This window comes from Galleria mellonella, unplaced genomic scaffold (genome assembly GCF_026898425.1).
Source record: "Galleria mellonella isolate WM207_F2 unplaced genomic scaffold, CSIRO_AGI_GalMel_v1 utg139, whole genome shotgun sequence".
Taxonomy (NCBI): Eukaryota; Metazoa; Arthropoda; class Insecta; order Lepidoptera; family Pyralidae; genus Galleria; species Galleria mellonella.
Genome location: NW_026441995.1, coordinates 7,903,996 through 7,925,972, shown reverse-complemented (window position 1 = coordinate 7,925,972; position 21,977 = coordinate 7,903,996). Strand labels below are relative to the sequence as shown.

At 30.1% G+C, this 21,977-nt stretch overlaps 1 protein-coding gene across 1 annotated transcript; it reads right to left on the bottom strand.

Moving 5' to 3' along the window:
• Window positions 1–219: 219 nt before the first annotated feature.
• Window positions 220–21,394, bottom strand: LOC113512712 (class A basic helix-loop-helix protein 15). The gene is made up of 5 exons (XM_026896631.3): window positions 21,173–21,394; window positions 4,262–4,408; window positions 3,148–3,374; window positions 2,778–2,917; window positions 220–1,215 (listed from the first exon to the last, which is right to left on the bottom strand). Exons 2-5 carry the CDS (start codon window positions 4,398–4,400, stop codon window positions 1,089–1,091), a joined length of 633 nt encoding a protein of 210 aa, XP_026752432.1. The 5' UTR covers window positions 4,401–4,408; window positions 21,173–21,394; the 3' UTR covers window positions 220–1,088.
• Window positions 21,395–21,977: the final 583 nt, after the last annotated feature.

Genomic DNA, 21,977 nt, shown 5'->3' with positions numbered 1-21,977 from the left:
AAAAAATATGTAGTAATATGAAGTAGGTACAATTATAATACTTTATAAATTGTTGCGTCGCTCTCTAATTACATAACGATAGACACAAAAGGTGTTTTAATGGCATACATATGTTACTACACTTTCACTTTGAATTAATCATATTTACTTTTGTATTTACCTACTAAATAAAGAATTACAAAGTACCACTTGATTCTTCTCTTTTTGATGTTAAAAATAAATACCAAATCTGTACATGTAAAATTAGTTCTATATGAATTGACTTCATAAACTTAGATGTAAATTTGTAGTTTAAAGAAATCTGTACAAATATGTTCACTAATGCGTATTGGATTACCGATATAATGACCAATTCCATTTATCTCTACCAACTACCCTAAAAATAAAAATAGAATTTTATTCCACCCATCTTTATAGAAATGAATACTTCGTTTCCAATTATTTCCACCGATTGTTTTTTAACAAGTACGCTTCAATACATAAATATGTAGGTAAGTTAACGTTTATATAATAATAGATAGATAATTGGAATATTCATATATTTCCATACATCTGTTGTTCACATTCCATTGAATTTTATAATGATGTAAAGAAACGTTACCCATCGTATTTACCTACTTGTGTTTCAAGGATAATTTTCTGTTACAGTAAGTAGAGTAATTTTAAATTTAGAAAAAAATTGAGATTCATACCTAAACTTAGTATAACAAATAATTAATTCTAATAATCAATATCGAAGCACAGTAGGTATATATACATATAGATAATTTGTTATTAGGTAACTCTAAAAAAAATTAATGATCGAAAGAAGATTAATTGTAACCACAGCCAGTCCTATCCTTGTAGGATATATTTATATTAATCTGTTCTGATCCTCTAAGTTAAAGTTGGAATGTTTACTTCGTGTTTTAATCCAAATTTTACAAAGTGTATTGGTCAAAGCACAATTAGTACTTAGGTAAAACATAATTATTTATGATATAAGTCCTATAATTTATAGAAATTCCCTTTAGCGAGCCAATTTAGTAATGTTCTGGTGTGCAGGCGGGTCTGGCGGTGCGACAGGCGAGACGGGTACGGGTGCGGTGTCAGAGGCAGTCGCGGACAGTCGGCGGGCTCTCCTCCCGGTCTCTGTCGGTCGCCTCGTTATTGTTTTGTTCTTGGTCTCTATTTAATACGAACACAGGCTCGACATTTTCATCTTCACTATTGAATCTGTAATTTTTATAGTTATGATTTTCATTAAATATAAATATTACGTTTGTCGATATTACTATGAGAATAAAGTTGTTTCTATTATTGAATATTAACTATTGTAAGTCGTACCATATTGTAATTATTTATATCGACATTAATTAAGTATTAAATTCAGGGATGCCCAATAAATTTCGAAGTCGTCAAGAGTCCTTAATCATATTTTCCTTATTTTAATAATCTCATGTACTTAGTACATAATCGATTAATATTTTGTAATGCAGATACTTGATATTAGAGGTACTTTATGTCACCATTACAATGTACATGATATATTCGTAGACAGTATGAAACTTCTTGAAAAATATAAATTATTTCGAGATTGAAATCGTGCTGTCTTTTTAGTTTTAAACTTTCTCATTCAGCAGATTAATATTATTTATTATTGTGAATCAGTAGATGCGAATTATTTCATCTATTCTCTCAACCGGTCGAAATATCTAGTGAGGTAAATACTTTATTTTCTGTTAAATAATTTGTGTTAAGGCGAGCCAAATAATATTAGTAATATGCTTAGTCTCGCAGAATAATTTAAATTGACATAAACTACTCATGAAGGATATCTCTCAACACCATGTAAACTATGTAAAATTTAATTACGAAATATTTTTTTATAATTTACTTAGGTAATTAAATTTGGAATTTGATTTGTTGTCCTTTTTTTGTAAAACATTTTTATGTATTACAAAAAAAGGCAAACATGCTATTAGCTCGCCGCTTGGAAAATGATAACCGTCATCTATAGACATTAACAGTACATTGACCCCTGGGGTGTTATGGAATTAATAGTAATGGGAATCTTATTGATTATCAGGTCGACCTCCACGCGGTTCCCCTTAGAAATCATCTTAGTCAATTCTTGGGGAATTCATCACGATAAACTAACAAGCCTGCTTTGTTTCTCATCTATTATTCCTTACTAGGACCTTGCCAGTGTATACCGATAGCACAGGCAGGGTTACCATTCCATTATCATCCATAAAAAAAACCCCTCATGAATTGTTATTCCTGACCACTATGATGGGGTGAAAGGGCCCCATTACTATTAATAGCCCCATTGCTAGCAATACACCCTATCAGGTCGACCTCCATGCGGTTCCTCATGGAAACTATCGTGACTAAGTTATCGTTCAATTCGTCAGGATGGGCAAACTGACCTGCCTTCTTATCCTCTCACTGGTACCCCGCTAGTGCATAGCGATAGCGAAGGCAGGGTTACCATTCTATTATCATCCATTAAAAAAAAGTCCACTACGATGTAGTCTCCGTATGCTGTAATTCTACTGTCGTATCAATCCGCATCCTTTAAACCAAAATACAGCTGTGTAAAAGCAACTGTTTCATATCAAAAACTCGAGTACAATAAAGGTATCTATCATCATCGTCATTTCAGCCATTATATGTCCATCAGGTATCTAGCAGAGAACTTTATTACAAAGTACCCTTTGGTGGGTAAAATTAGGATTGAGTTAGTAACGATATCGATTGCTTATCTCAATGTTAAATATTCTGTAACAACTTACTGATATCTAGGTCCTTCTCCTCTCATCGTACATATGGCGTTTGTGAGTGCTTTCACATAATTTTTGGCAAGAGTTAATGTCTCAATCTTGGACAGACTTCTATTGTCTTTCTTAACATGCGGTATGACTCGTCTTAAATCCTGAAAAAGAAAATATGGATTAATATTTACATTTAAAAACGTATTATATATAAGAGCATTCAAACCAAATTTTGAGAACGTCTGTGTATATCAATCGAAAAGGTTTGCTCATATGTTATTCCCATACCTACTAATTTAATTGAGATTTAAGCAAAATCTTTAATTAAGTATGTATTTGATTCATTACGATAAACACTCGTATACATTAGTATACTTATATAGACACTTACTTCGAAGGCGCGATTCAACGAATGCATACGCATCCTTTCACGTTCATTGCTCTCGAGCCTACGGAGGTTACGCTCTCTAGCAGACACACCACAGCGGCGGCGGCGTCCGGGCCCCGTGGAGCCGCTGGCACTTGCTGTTGATGAAGATGAGTTGGCAGCCGCTCGTCGCGGTCGGCACACTCGTCTCGTGACTTGTTCGTCGCTCCCACTGCCGCTGTCGTAAAAATCTGTAAATGAATATTAAAATCAAATATAAGAGCGTTCATACCCTTGATTTGTGGAAACGTGGCAACGTAGAAATTATCTCGTTTAAATTTTACAAAAATAATTGAACATTTGAAATAACTAACTAATTATAACAAAAAAAATAATAATAATAATTTAAGATTTTGCTGTTAAAAAAAGCTAACAGCTAGATACTTTAATCGTAACAAAATTAAAAAATACTACAATAAACAGGTGTAAACTGCTAATATAATTATCGAAATCAATTTAAAATGGAAAAATAACACTTAACAACATACAAAAAATATTATAGGCGAACTGGCAATCTCCTATTTTAAAAAATGGAAGCTTGTTATATATCTTCCATTGTACCCTTAGCAGATATAATTATTATATATACATACTACAAAAATTGCCATAACGTCCAAGTACCCAACTACATAGATTAATGATTTGTTTTGCATCCTATAAATTTTCGTTAAGTGCGTGTGGGAGGCTTATCGGGCTGGTGTTGATGTCAGACACGCGCCTACGTCACAAAGGCACTCCGTCATGAAGCGGTAAATTGGCAACTGCATCGACACGAGACGCCACGACACAGAAAAGAAGTGAGATCAGCCGATCACTGTTTTGTGCAACAAGTCAGCTGCTCCGCGAAACTTGCCCGTTACGTGACGTGACTGCACGCTTGATAAACCATTTTGCGTAAGAACACGAATGCAGACTAATCGATTTGAACGCGCGGCTACGGGCGATTTTCGTAATGCTCTTATCTGCTTCGTGCCGTTTGGTGGCATCACATCATAATAATTATGTTTTAATTAGTTCCACTTTAAACCACGTACTTGCAATTATAACATATATTTACCCAGAAGAAATTAATACACACCTCCAGCTTGTTCTATTTTATCAGTGATATCTGGTTTGTTGTCGTAATATTCGGAAGTTTCATCTTCATAGTACGACACCATCTGATCTGGCGATTCTGCCTCGGAACCGCCACCCTCAGCACTTGCCCATTGGGGCATCTTGGAAACTGAAATTAACATACAGTTACTATTGTAATTTTATTGTTTTCATTACATTAAATAGGATACCAGAATTCATAATCTTTAGGTATTAATTTCAAGTAAATTTGTGGACAAATATAAGCATATATAAAAATCCACATATTTCATAGTTAACTTATTTAAAAAACATTTACGAGCTCATCATGCACTGTTGATTAAGTGGTTGTCAGCTTCCTATTATTTTCTTATTTTCTGGTCATAAATTACTATAACACTCTTTGACATTTAACAAATGTTTTAAAGAAATCGTTACAATTTATTTATCATGGTGTTGTCTTCGTAAACATCATAACTATTTCTTATACCTATACTCACCACAGATTAAAGAAATTATATATAGATTTTCCTTACCAACATACTATTTAGCCTACGGTTCAATTTTTAAACAACCGATAAAAATGCATTCGTCCACCAACTGTAACCGTCCACAGTATGCAATCAGCGAGTGTAAATGTTTATACATAGTAACTAATCAATGGTTATTCAGTATTTCTTTTTCACGCTTAAATATCTATCAATTTATTTAAACTAATCAAATGACCAAATATGCGTACCTATCTACTCATTATTTTGGAACAACTTCAAAAAAGAAGAAAATTTCAATTTATAATTACATTGAAGTCGCTGGATTATTTTTTTTTTTTCTTATTCTTTCTCTGTCCTTGATGTGTTACAAATCTAAATGTAATTTAATTACATACATTTGGTTACACACATCAAATATTTATAATCGTTATTTCATATTACGTGATAGGACCACAGTCTAAAGAAGTACTATCCTTTACCTAAACAGTACTTATCTGATAATTTTTTTTGTGCGACTTAGAATGCCAAACAAGCTGACGGCCGACCTGATGGAAAGTGGTAACCGTCGCCTATAGACATGAGCAATACCAGATAATGACAATTATACACTATCAACTAAGTTGTAGCAAACTTATTAAGCTATTTAATGATATCTATTTATCTCATGAGTCATGCATGAGTATATAGGTAGATAGATACTAAATAAGTTGTCTTAAAGTTCATAAATTAGAAAAAAATCTTCCCTGGAATAATAAGCTACTAAGTACTACTTACGAGTATTTATACACTGTCTATGAACTATCTACTAGCTTAATTTACAATAAAATTGAGAAAGCACGTTTCATAGAAATTTGCTTCTAATAATACGACAGGTAATCAGTAATATGAAATGCATATACTACATCAAGTTTTAAAACATTTGAAAATCTACTACATTTATAAAAATTAGATATGGAAATTTTTAATTTAAACATAGTAATTTATGTCCTTGGTGTTGAGAGAAGCTAATCAATATAGTACTAATTGCTCTCTAATTCTATAATTCGGTAATGTATTTATCTGCTACATACTCGTACGTATCCTGCAGTTATCCAGGAAAATGTCTATCATGTTATTACATCAACCGGAACACAACCGAATATTATTTATTGCAATATACCTATATTTTTTTCCTAAAATATGATTTTTACAATATTGTGAATGTATAAGTGTTTAAAGTGCCTCTTTTTCGTTTTAATTTCATAAATTTTATACTACCTACAATAGTACTAATGGCGGAAAGGATGTTTATAATTCTATCTACTTCTATACTCTAATATTCTGATTATATTTATAATAAAAAAATTTGAATTATGTAAAATTAAATGACATTCTGAATAATCTTACGAATAAATTGTGATAAGACAATGTCTGTACATGATAGATTTATTTTAAGGAAAAATAATATAATAAATAATATAAAAAAAATATATTAAACAATATTTTCTTAAAATTTTGTCTGTCTGAATGTATGTTTCTTCCGGCACCACGGAAAGACCACTACGCTAAGTTACACGCAGTTCTCACAGTTGTGTTTCTAAAGGTCTAACTTAAAATCTGAAGGTTTACCATGAAACGAAATTTCGAATTTTTGGACTCAATTTCGTGTTTTTGTTTACACCATACTCGATTCAATAAATGGAGCTTAACATTTCGTTCGTCTTAAAACCCACCATAAAAGTCCAAAGGAACGATATTTTAACATTTTTTGTTCGGCCCCGAAATTTTAGAAAACAATCCATGGTAGGCCCTCTAGTGTATTTGTTATCTTGATACGCCATAGAGGTGGTCTACTTTATTAGTTTTCCTACTTCTGAAACCACGCGTACGAAGTAGCGGGCAGAAAACTAGTATCCACTAACAATATTAATTATTTATTTTAATCCTATTATTGTGTAAATATTCAGGGTGTTGCGCTGTATACAAATGAGAAGTTACTGTGATAATTATAATGTACTGTTTATTATTTATAGAAACGTCAGATAACATGGGGTAGTTAGATACTATAATGACAGTGTTGGGGAAGCGTAACGTCCAGAGGCGGGGGTGTATCACACGGCGCGGCGCCGGCGGTCTCCAGGCGGCGGGCGTCTGTGGCGCCCACGCGACGCCCAGCCGCGCGACAAATGACACTCATGCCTCGAAACACCCATATGGCACATAATTGAAAAACAGTATAAATATAAACATACTTTATATAGGTGTAGTTTTATGGAATGCGATCGCCGTGACGCAGTAGTGCAAGTTACTCTGTGTAATAAAGGTCCAACGGTCGATTGTTGGTTAGAGCCAATTTAAAAAACGATTTTTCAAAAATTTACAATAATAGTTTTGGGTTGTGTATATAATAATTCATAATCCTAGCCAAATGACATCTTTATGCTGACCGATAGAATTCATAAATCTTTTTATGTATATATATATATATATATATATATATATATATATATATATATATATATATATATATATATATATATATATATACATATATATATATATATATGCTAGAACACACTAGGTACTTCGTATTATCATAATGTAATACGTGGCTATGTCGAAATTGCTACGCAGTTGCTACAGTGCTACGCTGCGCTGCTGCATTTTAACCGTAGCTGTGTTTGGAATCGAACCCATTGTCATAGTATTTGCATATTTTTTTTAATAGGTGCTAATGGAATAGTAACCCCGCCTACGCTAACGGTATAAGCTGGCGGGGCACTAGTGGAAGATGATAGGTGAGAATGAATGCAGGTCAGTTGGCCCACCATGATGAATTCGACAAGAATTAGCCATGATGGTTTTCAGGGGGAACCGCATGGAGGAATGTATTTGCATATTATTATATATTAAATATTTTTATAGATCTGTTAATTAACTTTGTATATGGTTTTTAAAATTATGATATATTGATTTAAAATTTTAATATACCTACTGGTATTAAACATCGAAATCTTGACAAAGATTTTTAACAACTGCATTCAAAATATTTACAAAATTTTGCGTGAAAATACCTAAGTACTTAATCGTAAGTTTAATTTGTATAAGAAACGCATACCTATATACTTGTAGCAATTTGTTAACTTTATGTAATGACATTATAATAAAATAAAACCACTATCTCTAGGTAGGCATAGAAAGGCATTCTCTTAAAAGACAGTAAATTGTCGTGCCTGGAGAATAATTCTAAAAATAATTACTTGCGTTGCATTTGTGAATAAATTGCATTTCGTAAAAGGGTTTTGTGCAGTTATGACCTGTCTGATGGTATGCAGGCCAAAACTCTTACAAGATAGCAAGAAAATAACATTTAAACATAGGACACTTGTTGAATTATTAATTTTATACGTTCCTCTTTTAGTATTCTACGTACGATAGGTCGTGGGCCTGACAGGTTTCAAACCTGCATGTCTCGATTCCAAGTTGGTCACTTTTAGTTTCAACGTGGACCAGTTTCTAATTTATGCAACGAAAATTGAGTGGTTTCGGTTAATATTAATAAAAAAATATTTTAAAACTGAATTAAACAACACGTATTATATAAATTGACGCTACTAATAATATTGTGTAGCTACAATAAACCACAGTTATAATGTTTTTAAAATATATATATATATATATATATATATATATATATATATATATATATATATATATATATATATATATATATATATATATATATATATATATATATATATATATATATATATATATATATATATATATATATATGAATTATGAAATTGTTGAATTAGTTCTTCAGATTAATCTATTCTCTGATTATATACGTAATGTTAGTTAGTAATAGAGTGCAAAATGTTAATAATTAGGATATACCATTCATCTACGGGGCAAACTCGTATTTTGTTTAGAAATACAGATAAATCGTAATAACAAGCAAAACCTACGGGAAAATATTGAAAAATGACTAAATTCGCTAAGTGTTTATTTATAAGCTCCACGATCCTATATGAAATGACGAGGCGGTGAAAGTTAATTCTACCTTAATAAGTTAATAAATTGTTAAAATAACAGTTATGTAAGATAATACATATGTTATATTTTCCATATAGCTTTTATATGAAAGTAAGCGTATTCTATTATTTTTTTATTAGAAGAGATTTTTATAACAAATTTTTATAAGTAAGTATGAGAACATACTCGAATTAATTCAAGAGCAAGTAAAATTTAAGAAAAGATAAGGTAATTTAACAATATCAGATGTCTAAAATCCCTTGACCTATACATAATTTATATAGTACCTTATTAATTATGTAATATAACATATGAATGTTCACAAATTTACTATGCTCACATCCCACGTTCTGTTCAATTCACTATACAAGTAAGAGACTGAAATAATAAATTCTTATCTTTGTGATTATTATTTAATTTAATTAAATTAAAACAGGTTCAAATTTTAGTGATGTACTTCTTGTAATTATTATTTATGTATAAAATATACACAAATGGATATTGGAACTTAATTGGAGTAGAACTAAAACATTTATTTTAAAAATCTGTTGGTCTAGGGACTTCTGAATTACTAAGTATAATAGGTACTTAAATAGATCTTCTGCTCATGTATTTTGTTCTAATATCTCAATCATGAATCTACAGTGCAATAGAATCGCGTGTGGTGAGTGACCACGTGCAGCCTCGACCGAATGCACGCACAAGAAACGGATGCAAACAAAATAGGAATGAAATTACGAATAAATATTATCGAATCATAATAATTTATCGATTTGGGTGTATTTTATTTAGACAACAGATGCATTATATATTACTCTCAAGATGTTATATACATTTATATAAGTGCAATCTTACTAATACCTAGAAATTAATTATATTTATCAATGAATTCGGATATAAGGGATTAATATAGGTATATAAATGTGTGGATAATTATTACGCAATCTCTCTTAAATCTATTTAAATTAACTTCATCTTTACTTCAATGATAAGATTTCAGTTTATTATCCGTCTTGGACGTCTAAATCTACGTGATGCTCCTGGGGACGGCACCCTAATTAAGCATCGCCTTTGGGCAACAACCAACCTCCTTATCCAAAAGGTCGGTACTGGATCCACTCTGTTAACTGATACTTTGACTATATATATATATATATATATATATATATATATATATATATATATATATATATATATATATATATATATATATATATATATATATATATGCCACGAACGATGCATTTTCTTCCATATTTACACCGTTAAAATAGTCAGTTGTTGAGAGTATTGTGTAAAATATGTACGTAAGAAAGAACCTTTGGAAAACTTATCTCATTTGTATAAGGGAACTTGCATGAAGATGATAATAACCGATTGATTTCTTCAAGAGAATAAAAACATATCCACTGTATCTATGAATCTTTTATAAATGGATCAAATAAATACTTATTATTGCATCTATTGTGTAAGTTTGTTCAGTAGGTACTTAGAGATCTATTATCAGGATTTCTTATGTATGTATACATCTATGGTATACATACACACAGCCACCGTCCATTATGTTTAAAATTAAATATGATTTTGCGCAATAAAATTTGCGTCACATTTTTCAAACTTACCACCTGTTCTAACAATACATACGATATTGTTTTTAAAGTACAGACTTTAAATCTTAATGCAAGGTCATTGATAATATTTTACTTCTGTTATTTTCATGTAATCTAAATTATTAACATCAAAATAGAGTAGTTTCTTAATTGAAATGTATTTCTTATGTGTATTATGTACATGTTATCTTTGTCAAATTTAAAGCGACCTTGACGATTTTTTAATCGATATAGTTTACTCCAATAAACAACAATTTGTTGTAACAATAACAGTCGACAAATGCTTATGACTATCCCTTTAAGGTCTATAATCTTAATTAAAAACGATTTAAATAATTTAAAAAAGGTATAACTCACATTAGTTATGATTAAATAATAGATCTCTTTTTTTATATAAAATAAGAAATACAATATACAGGTTGAAATCAAAATTGTTAATTATACGTAAAATTAAGAATGTGCCCATGCTATAAAATATATAATATTAGAATAAAAATTTCATGAATCAAAAATTCAAAACGAAAGTATAAGCCATACTAATTTAAAAGTTGGATTTGCTACGTTAATATCGGTAATTTCAAAAATATTTTTCTTATTTATCGATCCTTATTCCTTTGGAAATATATTCAATTTCAGTGACAGAACACTCAAAAGAATGGTAATAATTTCGATATCACCCTTTATATATGTATTTATTTTACATGAGAAACCTATGTTTTGAGTCCGACTCGCACTTAATCAGATTTTTTAGTTGACATTGGGCTTTATTATATATTGCTTTAAATTAGGTACTTTATACAACAGGTTTATGCTTGCTCCTCGATGTTGACATTTGCGTGACATTTCGAACTGTATGCTAGTGACGTGGAGCCGGTGCGTGTGCGCAACTACATATATGAAGAGCTAGTTTTACTTATTGTACACAAGCTACATAATTTATTAGATTCCCTTTAAGACAAATCTGTCCTTTTTAGTTAGCTTAAATAGCCGTCCATTTATAACAGAGTGAAGATTTGTGGTTAAAGACACTGTTTTCAGGATTTAAGGAGTAAATTTCGGATAACTCGTTATTGTTTGTTACCTCTTTTCGCCGTAATAACTCAACTAATCGTCTATACATACGTTAATTAATATATATAAATAAAATTGTACATGGTAAACGATGTATAAACAAACATATATAGACACAAGCGTATTTAGAAGTGGGCCGGGTAAACCATGCCGCATCCCAGAATATAGAGGGAGTTTACAGTTAAGTATATGCAAAGATAAGTCTAAGAGTATATATGCTAAATGAAAAAGTAAAAAATAAATAATATTATTATGCGCCTTTTTAAGCCCTCCCCCCAGCTTTAATAATTTTAAATACGCCAATGTGTATAGGAAATTTTTCGTACCTATTAAGCAAACGAAGTCGAATGCGCAATTAGAAAATACTCGTATATAGAGTTATGTCGACTTAAAAGTTTTCCAATTTCACTAAAAGTTCTTATATTCTATATCTGCATAAAAATCTGTCAGTTGAATGACTGACTGATTGATCTATTAAAGCACAGCCTAAATCGCTAGGATTAAAAACTTGTAGTTTATTTAGCATGCTTGCATCAACATATCCCCAAGAAAGGATTTCCCGAAGTTCTCACTGAAACGGAAAATAACGGTTCTGTAATGGACGAAGTTGCGATATAAAATTAGTCGCTAAACTAATTTATATACATTTGGCCTCGTAGTGTAAGTATATCAAAAATATAATAAGAGGGTTTGACCAGACAAGCGGCCGAGGCGGCATGCAGACCGACCTTCGTATAACACTAGCTCGGACACTTTCACCTTACTACCATGTTAGCCCACTTGCGCTTATGGTTTAGGTACCCTAACATTACACTAAAGGACGATCAGGACTCTCCAGGTATGCAACAAGTCTTATATAAACTTTTAAAACAACTTATTACAATTTTGATGTCAAGTATGACACTATCTACAAAATGCAAATCTGTCCAGAAATCACGGAAAAAATGGCGTGTCAAAAATAACAAAAACGAGACTAGCCAATAAATTCATAACTTCTCTTTTAAATTGGTAAAAAAAAAGTTCTTTGTCTTCTATATTTAGACATAAATAAATGATGAACTATTGCCGTGAAGTCCCGGCATAGAATGAACCATCTCTTCCTTTCCCGTGGATGTCGTAAGAGGCAATTAAGTAATGTTATTGTCCGAAAAATGGTGAGCAGTGTCTCTTTTAAAATATTACCAAAGGCTAACTACTGTCGCGAATCCGCAAGCCTGCAAATCCTGCAAGCGTAGCAACTACTGGCAAAACCCCCTTAATGGGTGAGACCTATGTTCAGTAGTGGACAGTTAACAGCTAATGTGATGATAATAATAAAATGATGCTCTGTACTATTTTTTCTATCATAGTATATACAGTACTCGAATTTTTAAAAAATTGTGCTAAGCAAAATAATAGCGGCTTCAGTCATTACTAATATATATAAGAGGCAAGACTTTATCTATTTTTGTTTGTTTATAATGAATAATCTCATAATTGTTTAACCTATTTGAAAAATCTTTCATCTTTAGAAAGCTACATTATCAGCGAGTAACATATGCTATATATTATTTAAAAAAGATTAGAAATTTCGAAGAAAATTACAACAATATAAGCCAAAGTATCTAAAATTTTTCTATTAAAGCTAATATAAAATATTAATTCATCTTTATATATCCCCGTGCAAAGTTGGGGGGGATCGCTGGTATTAATTTAATTAACTGTAGATTTAAAAAAAATTTAGACTCGGTTTAGAATTTACGAAGACGTCATGTACTAGGCATAAACTCTCTTCTTTTTGGAAACCGCTTAAAATATTAACGCCTCCTAAAACAACTAAAGAATAAAAAGGCGTAGTACCATTTTCTTACTCCGTTAATTTTAGTTTATTAATGACATTAAGAATAATTTGATTCTCATTTACATAATAATACAATAATTTGAAGGGCAATTTTGCCCTCACGGATTTCCGTTATTATCACTACTCCGTTGATAACTATTGTAAGAACGCTACGTACAAATACCTACTTTAATCAATGTGTTTTAATTTAAATGTATAAGCAAGCTGTTTTTAATTTGTCGCCTATGATACTAATGTACCAGCTGGCTAAACATTAAACAATTATTGTAATTATGCCCATAGCATCGTTTTGTTTCTCAAGGTTCATGTGCAACAACCGTCAAAGTTATTTGTATCGGGAACAATAAACCCGTGACAAAATTATTATAATAGCAAAGATTATTTATTTTAGCAAAACTTGCATACTACACTACATATTAGAGAGTCACAAAAAAATAAAAAAAAATTACACTCTATGGAACAAAAAAATAAACAAAACCAAAAACAACATAATGCAATAAATAGTGTGCATGCTTTGCAGTTGTATTTGCACTATTCTCTAAAAATTACTATATTCCAATTTACTACCTATTATACTTATTACAACTAACCCTTTATAGAGATCATTAATAAGTCTATAATAGATCATCATCATCTTCTTACCCTTATCCCAATAATTTGGGGTCGGCGTAATATGATTTTGTTCATATTACAAAAAGACTTGGTTTTTAGTTTTACTACCGGCCACCTGCCTGACGTCAACCCTCTTTGGGAATAAGTCTATAATAGATATATTTAATAAACAGTATTACTTGTATAGTACAAAATAACGAATATTATATAAATGAAAGTGAGTTCCTTTGTTCGTTTAATTATTTGTTTCTTACCTCTTGACATTTTAGCGACTCGATCAGGTGTTATGAAATTTGATATACACGTAGTATTTGGAATGGATGAGGACATACGATATTTTTTTTATCCAATCACGCAAACAAGTCGCGGATAATTACTAGTAAAATTAAAAAGATACACGACTTATTTTATTAAGCTGTAATATCAGTTTAAAATTTGTCACGACAATTACATAGTAACAGTAGCAATACGTGTTATATCGCAATTAAAATTATAATCTATAGTTATAAAGTAATGAGTTACGTATTGTAGATGTAACATAACAGTGAAATAGCATTACGTTTAGTTACATCTACCTATCACACTATATATATCACATTATATTTTTATTCATGAATTGTATTCATAGAATACAATTCAATATTAATAAAAAAAAACATTGTATTAAGATTTTCTTTCTCAAAAAAAATCTTAAAAACAATAATCTTTCATTACCCCATCAAGGTTTACAATTGTGAGCATATATATTTTATTTTACTCAATTAGGCTTAAAAGTCTAAATTTACTAGAATAACATTTGGTAGTTACTTAGAGCACCACAAATTACGTTATATTTTAATTTCTGTGTACAAATTTAATTTCTGAATACAATAAATTTTAATCGGATGCTCATCATTAAAGTCGTATTTGAAATATTTCTTTCCTACATATAATTATAATAATAATCTTATAACTCTTTCATCCATGACATACTCTATTCTGCTAAAATCTATTGTAATACAACAACAATCATCTTTTTATTCATGACTCGGTAAGAAACATCATCTCGGTCACATTCATATTAAATGGATTACTTGTAAATCTGCTTATAAGTAATAGAGAAATAATCATATATTTTAACAAATGCAAACATAATTTCGAACGTTCGTTACAGTAACTCATATAATAGTATTCCATACAAGTATAATAAATTGCGTAAATTTATAGTAAATATGACTGTTTAGACCTAAGGGAATATAACTATTCCTTAGGTCACTGTTGAATAATTATGATAATTTATTATTGATACATATGGATTACTAGCTTCCACTTTGTGACTTTGGTATTCCATGTGTAAATCGTGTACTAAATTTCATACAAATTATCAACAAATATCTGGACATCTAACAAATGTTAAATTTTTAATATTAGTACGATTATATGACATAACATAAGGGAAGAAAGTTTTTAGAGTGTGTATAGAGTCTATAGTCAACGTACAAATGTTACAGCTCTATTCATGTCAACCTATAGCTAGCTGAAAGTGAAGGTAGGTAATACCACTTTCGCTAATGTTCGTCGCGCCCCGTAGACTCAGATTGATGCTTCGTAATTTTTTTTATTTAGTCTTTTTTAACTTTCTATAAAATATAGACTGGACACTTACTTGACTATCATCAGATTAGTTTATTGTAATTTTACAGACTTATATTATTGTATTTATTTTATTTTCTTATAAGTAGTAAAAACTTTTTTTTTTTCAAATTTTCCTGTGCTGTTCATGACATGTTCACACAATAAATTACGGACATTAACTAATTAAATCAGCTATCAGAAACCAGCGGCCCATGGTTGTTTGTAGATTTTCATTTACAAAAGTTTTCAACCAACTTCAAAAGGAAGAAGATTCACAATTCGGTCATATTTTTTATGGTTGTTACCTCACAAGTCCGTCAGTTCTAAACCGATGTGGAAAATCCTTTTTTTTTTATCTAAACTTACAGTAGCCCAGTTTTACAATCAAAGTACCTGCTTTTGTCCCAATTGTTTTTGTGGGAGAAAATCTTCAAACATTTTTTATTTTATTGGTTACAACTTCTTAAACAATAAATATTTTTTTTAATAAGTATAGTTGTTTTTTTTTTAATTTTTGCGTAAGTTTATAATTATTTTTCCTTATTTTTTTCAAACAAAATGTTTTCGCATTTTTAGTACTATCGATATAGGAGACAATTGTCATAAGTTTAGACAAGTGCGGTCCGCTTTTACTTCAACTGGCCACTAAGCGGCCTTTGCCTGCCAAAAATAGCTTTTCAATAAGTACCTAGGTGGTAGAAATATCGTATGTTTATAGTATAGCCTTCGTGGTACAGAAAAAAGTATTCTGGTAGATAGAGCTAATTTTTTGTATAAAATAATTATGAATTTCACATAAGTGGAATTCTTACAAAATATAACCTTATCGTATTTACTTGGAAAATGCTTTATTATTAAAATAACAAATTACTAATTTACAGTACGATATTAATAAAAATTGCTGAATACTTTTATTATTTTAATCTCAAAATATCAAAAAAATTAAATATTCTTAATGGGTTAAAGATATTAAACTAACTTGAAGAACATTGTGAAATTATTTTTTATGTATACAAGATATTTATATATTATTTTATAAGCTGAATGCGGATTTCTGTTACAAAGTTGCAAAAAAGAAAGAAACATTTAAATGTGGTCCGAAAATTATATAATAATATATACTTTTCAAAATAATAAAGCAATAATAGTAAGAAGACATATATTATCTGGCAAGAGTATTCAATTGCAGTTTTCTGTGTCAACTTCAAATGAATTAGTTTATTATTTCCTTGTAAATAAAAAAAAAAAATCAATACTCTGTGGAAATAACAGAATTAACGGTTTCATTTAGTTAAAAAGGCATAGCGCCTTACCCTTTTAAAATCACTTCGGAAACGAAGCTGAGTCATCTCAACTTTTTAATATTACTTGACCATCAGTTGCATTATTTCCGGCATCGACGCTCTCACTCTTGACAGTAATGTAATAATGGAGTATTACTGCATACAAATATGATAGTATATAGGTATGTAATATAGGTATTCTATATTGGATATTATTGCACTTATCTATGTGCTTATTACCTTCAAGCAAAACTAATGTTGGTATTTCAACATTGAACGTGAAGTAATAAATCTATTCGTAAAGGAATAAAAATTATAACACTTGCCATTGTGATGCAAACTATTCTGTAATTGCCTTTTTAATGCAATGGTTACCTCCAGAAATCTACATATGCTTAACATAATTAGTGCTTTACTAATCAACACTGCCTTGTGGTCCCGGCATAGAATAGGCTACTCCTTCCTTTCCCGTGGGTATTGTAAGAGGCGACTAAGGGAGGGCGAAGAATGGGCAGCAACGTCCCTCTTAAAACATCTTCTAAATCTCACTGCGACTACCAATCCGCCTGCCAAACGTGGTAACTACTAGCAAAACTCCCCAAGAGGGAGTCTCATGTTCAACGGTGGACAGTTTAAGGCTGATACATATTATCTACGCATTCCATAAAATGAAAATGAAGGGTATAATTTTGCGGTACACAAGTAAGATTTTCAACATTATATATATTATATATATATATATATATATATATATATATATATATATATATATATATATATATATATATATATATATATATATATATATATATATATATATATATATATATATATATATATTACTCCTAAATTCATAGTAACTGTAATATACAGATCACATATCGAATCAGCCGTCGTTTTATGCATATTACTCCTTATAATATAGTAGGTATGTAGACACAATACACTTAATTCAAATTTATTTATTATAAGTTAACAAAATATATAAAAAAATTATTAAATAGCTATCTAGGTACTGAGAGAAAATATTAAACGGTTAAGATGTTGGTATGTTGAAAAAAATTATATGCGGCCAAAGCTTTGGTCTTATCAAATTGAAAAAAATACTTATCAAATTAAGATCAGAATTTATGAAAATATCAAGTCACATACCTTGAGTACAGAAAATATAATTTCTAATACCGTTTAAGAATACATATTTTATTACTGACAATATTATCTATTTGAAATAAGTAGGTATTATTATCTCCGAAAACCGCTGTCATTAATCCAAAAGATTAGATTAAATATATTATACATAACATAATTGACAATGGGCGTCTGTACACTCTTTTGAGAAAAAAATGTTTGAATGAATAAATTTTCTTCATTAATTAAATAATTACAGATATGCAGGTCTTTATAAATGCTACGTTATTTGACAAAAATTATTAAGCACTTATATCCATGGGCATTAACTCTGACTAAAATTTAATTCAAAATTTCTGTTTACAATTTTATATTGAAAAAATTAGAAGAGTTGACAAAAGCAACTTTACAGAATAATATTTTTAATAAAGTCAAATGCAAGCGACTATTAATAATATTTTATAATATTTATATTTATTATAATAATATTTTATATTTATTTACTCTAAATACCTATCTACCTATAATAATGGTCTAAGAAATTTATCTAAAACAATAAATAATCAATTATCTTTGATATAAAACATACGTATATGTGTAGCAGTAAAATTAATAGAGTTAAGTGCAAAGCATACGCAATTAAACATATAAATATTCAATCATATAATATTTATCTTAATCTAAAGACAATATATATTTGATAAAAATTGTCATAATAGGTTTTAGGGTTATATAAAGTTTGTATTTTCAAACTGACTTTTGAGGCGATAGAATATTTTATGTATTTAATGTATTTTCGTGTATTTTATGTATTTGTATGATTTCAATTTCATTCCAGTTCTCAAAACGCAGTTAGTAGATTCAGAAAATGAAAATATTATTATTAATTATATCTCGAAATCGATTCGATTATCGATTACATTAATATATATCTATTATCTACGATAAAACTAATGTACATATATTTATATGTGACTATGCTATTAGTGGCTGCCTTGTATTGAATTTAAATTCCAAGCTAATTCATCATGGTCATCATCATCATTATTTCAGCCATTATCCGGCCTCTACTGGACAGGCCTCCCCCATAGACTGCTATAAGGAACGTTCTTGAGCCACCTGCATCCACGACCTTAAGTGCATTGCATTATTATACTATATATATTTATTATACTACATATATTTATATAACTCCATTATATAAATATATATTTATTTTTGGTACTACTATATCCTCAGGTACTACAGCAATACCATACTATTATACCTATGTGCTTACTCAGGTATATGATCAAAGGGATGTAGGCAAAAAATCCGCGCAAATTTATGTCGTCAAGGTGATTACCACCTTAAGCATTGAAGATAGCATCGTGAGGAAGATAATTTATATGATATATATATAAATATACTAGTATATACTATATTTTATATAAATAAATAAATAGTTTTAACTGTTTAGCTATTCGAGAACTAGATCATCTACTTTCCCAGCGAAAATTTCTGAAGTTCCGAATATCCTTAATCTGATTGAATAAATATTTATTTACCTGTTATTAATATAACAGAAGCTGCTATTTTAACTATATATTTTATTAACACTAGTTCAAACCTATTATACTGAATTAGTAACCAATATATGGAAAGTATAAGCAGAAATCAAGTCAATGCACAACTGAAACTGTTGGGTAGATAAAAAAAAGAGAATTTTGCAGAGTTTCTTAACTAAGTTCCTATAATGTAAGAGAGCATTAAAGAATTATTAAAATTCTCATAGAAATGAGAGTTTCGCATTCCGCTCATGCGAATGCCGACTCTTGATTCCGTGAAATACAAATTGATAGATACATCTCAACTTTTATTATTACAAATTTAAAGCAATCTCTGTAATTTCTTTTATTTCAATGTAATGCATGGTCAAACATACTTGCAATGTAAGTACCTATTTACACATGTGTAATATTGATTTATAGCAACCATAAAACACTGTAGATAATATAGTTATCGCGTGATGCAGGGGAATTGATATTCACTTCACTACTGTTACGCTTAATAGGCATTTTGTTACTGTTGGGTGTTGTATTAAATCAATTTTAATGAAAACATTAGCAACTAGTAAAGGGTGCAGAATAGAAAATTCCTCAAATCTAAGATCTAGTAAACAAATATAAGTAGCTGTCTACTTTAAAAGCAAAGCTCATTTACTATTTATTATACGAGTACGTCACACATAATAAATCTAAGAATAAAACTTCACAATAAAAAAAGTCACATCTAAAATATAATATATATATTTATTACATGTTATTTTTTACATAACAGTAATGGCAAATAAGCATACGGTCTGCCTAATGATGAGCTGGAAATATCAAATAAGGATTTAAGAAACCATAATTTCTGTACGTGTAATGTGAGTACAATAACGTTTATTTATAAATAAATCAAAGATTGATAACTGACAAAGGAGTAGATATAAAGACTTTGTATAAAAGTCGATTGCTTGGGTACCTCTGTCCTATTCGTGTTTCTACCGTGAAGCAGTTGTGTTTCGGTTTGAAGGGTGGGATATGGCGTGAATTTACAGGGTACAGAGGAATAACATTTGAGTCTCAGGAATGGCAACGCATGGGGAGATACAGAGATATCATGGGCGAAACAGTCTACTCTGTTATGTCCATGGTACTGCTCTTGTCTATAGGCGACGGTTACCACTTTTCATCAGGTGGGCCGTATATATATATATATATATAAAATTGCTGTAAATTTGTTATATTTTATTTAATTTTAAATTATAGAAGTAATAAATTGCACACATTAAAATAATAAAAACGAAGGTCTCATTATGTAAACTAAAAATTAAATGCCAAGGACAAAAATATTCATTAATACCTAATTTATATCAAGAATTCTTTTCACTTAAATACCATGTATTTTTAACAAATTGAAATATATAGTAGTAAATATATAACTGATTATTACTAAAGTATCTATCTTCTATTTAAGTTTGCTATTGTAAAGCTATTTTATTGATTTTGTTTAATTAAATACACAGTCAACCCCCAAACTCAGGAGAAAATTTAAGACACTCTTCTAATAAGTTTAACTGTCTAACAAAAGAACAATTTAAAAGTGACTATAAAAAAACAACCTATTGACGAGTATAATTGAACCAATAATTTGCCTTTCACTTAGCATTCGAATTTGACACGTACACAAAATTTCGAATATAGTATATAGATCAAGTAAACTCACCTTGCAGGGGTTCTAAGATCAAACAAGCCCAATATTACACAAGTTTTAATTCACAGTGTTATCATAGTTGAAACGGATTATGAATGTAGAACGAAAGTGACAGTTTCCGTGTCCGCGGCCAGCGAATTTAATTCGAGTAAAAGTGCCAGCGGTAAGAAGCGCGGGGCGCATGCACTCGCGACGACTACTCGCTTTGGAGTGGAAGCCTAGAGGCTGCCTTAACCGACTGACATACGAGTTAGTGCTGCCACACAGCCTCAGGTTCATTTATTATCACTCTTGTTTTCTATAATATAAAGAAGAACAATAAAAGTCGGTAAGTAATATCGCTATGAAGTTTTATTTGTTTAATTTCTTATTGTATTCTGCTATCTAGTCCCAAACTTCGCTTTCCTTTGAAAGATGGATTTCGCTGTTTTTCGAGGCTTTAGAATTTTGTCCCAAATATATATAAGAGCAGAAAAATGCCAAAAAAAGATTAATAGACTATTTATTTCGTATGATCGGAAAGAGAGTGAATACTAAGATAACTAGAGAAATAAATAATTAAGAAAAAGAGAAAATGCAACAGGATGATAATAATAACTTGAAATATGCTTCCTTATAATTATATAATGCGGGGGGAAAGGGATTGTTAGGAATGGAGTCAAATAGCCTCATTACTAGCAATATACCCTGTCAGGTCGAACTCCACGTGATTTCCCCTGGAAACCATTGTGGCTGATTCTGGTTGAATTCGCCAGGATGGGCTAACTGACCTGATTTCATTCTCATCAATCATCTATTACTGGTGCCCCGCTAGTGT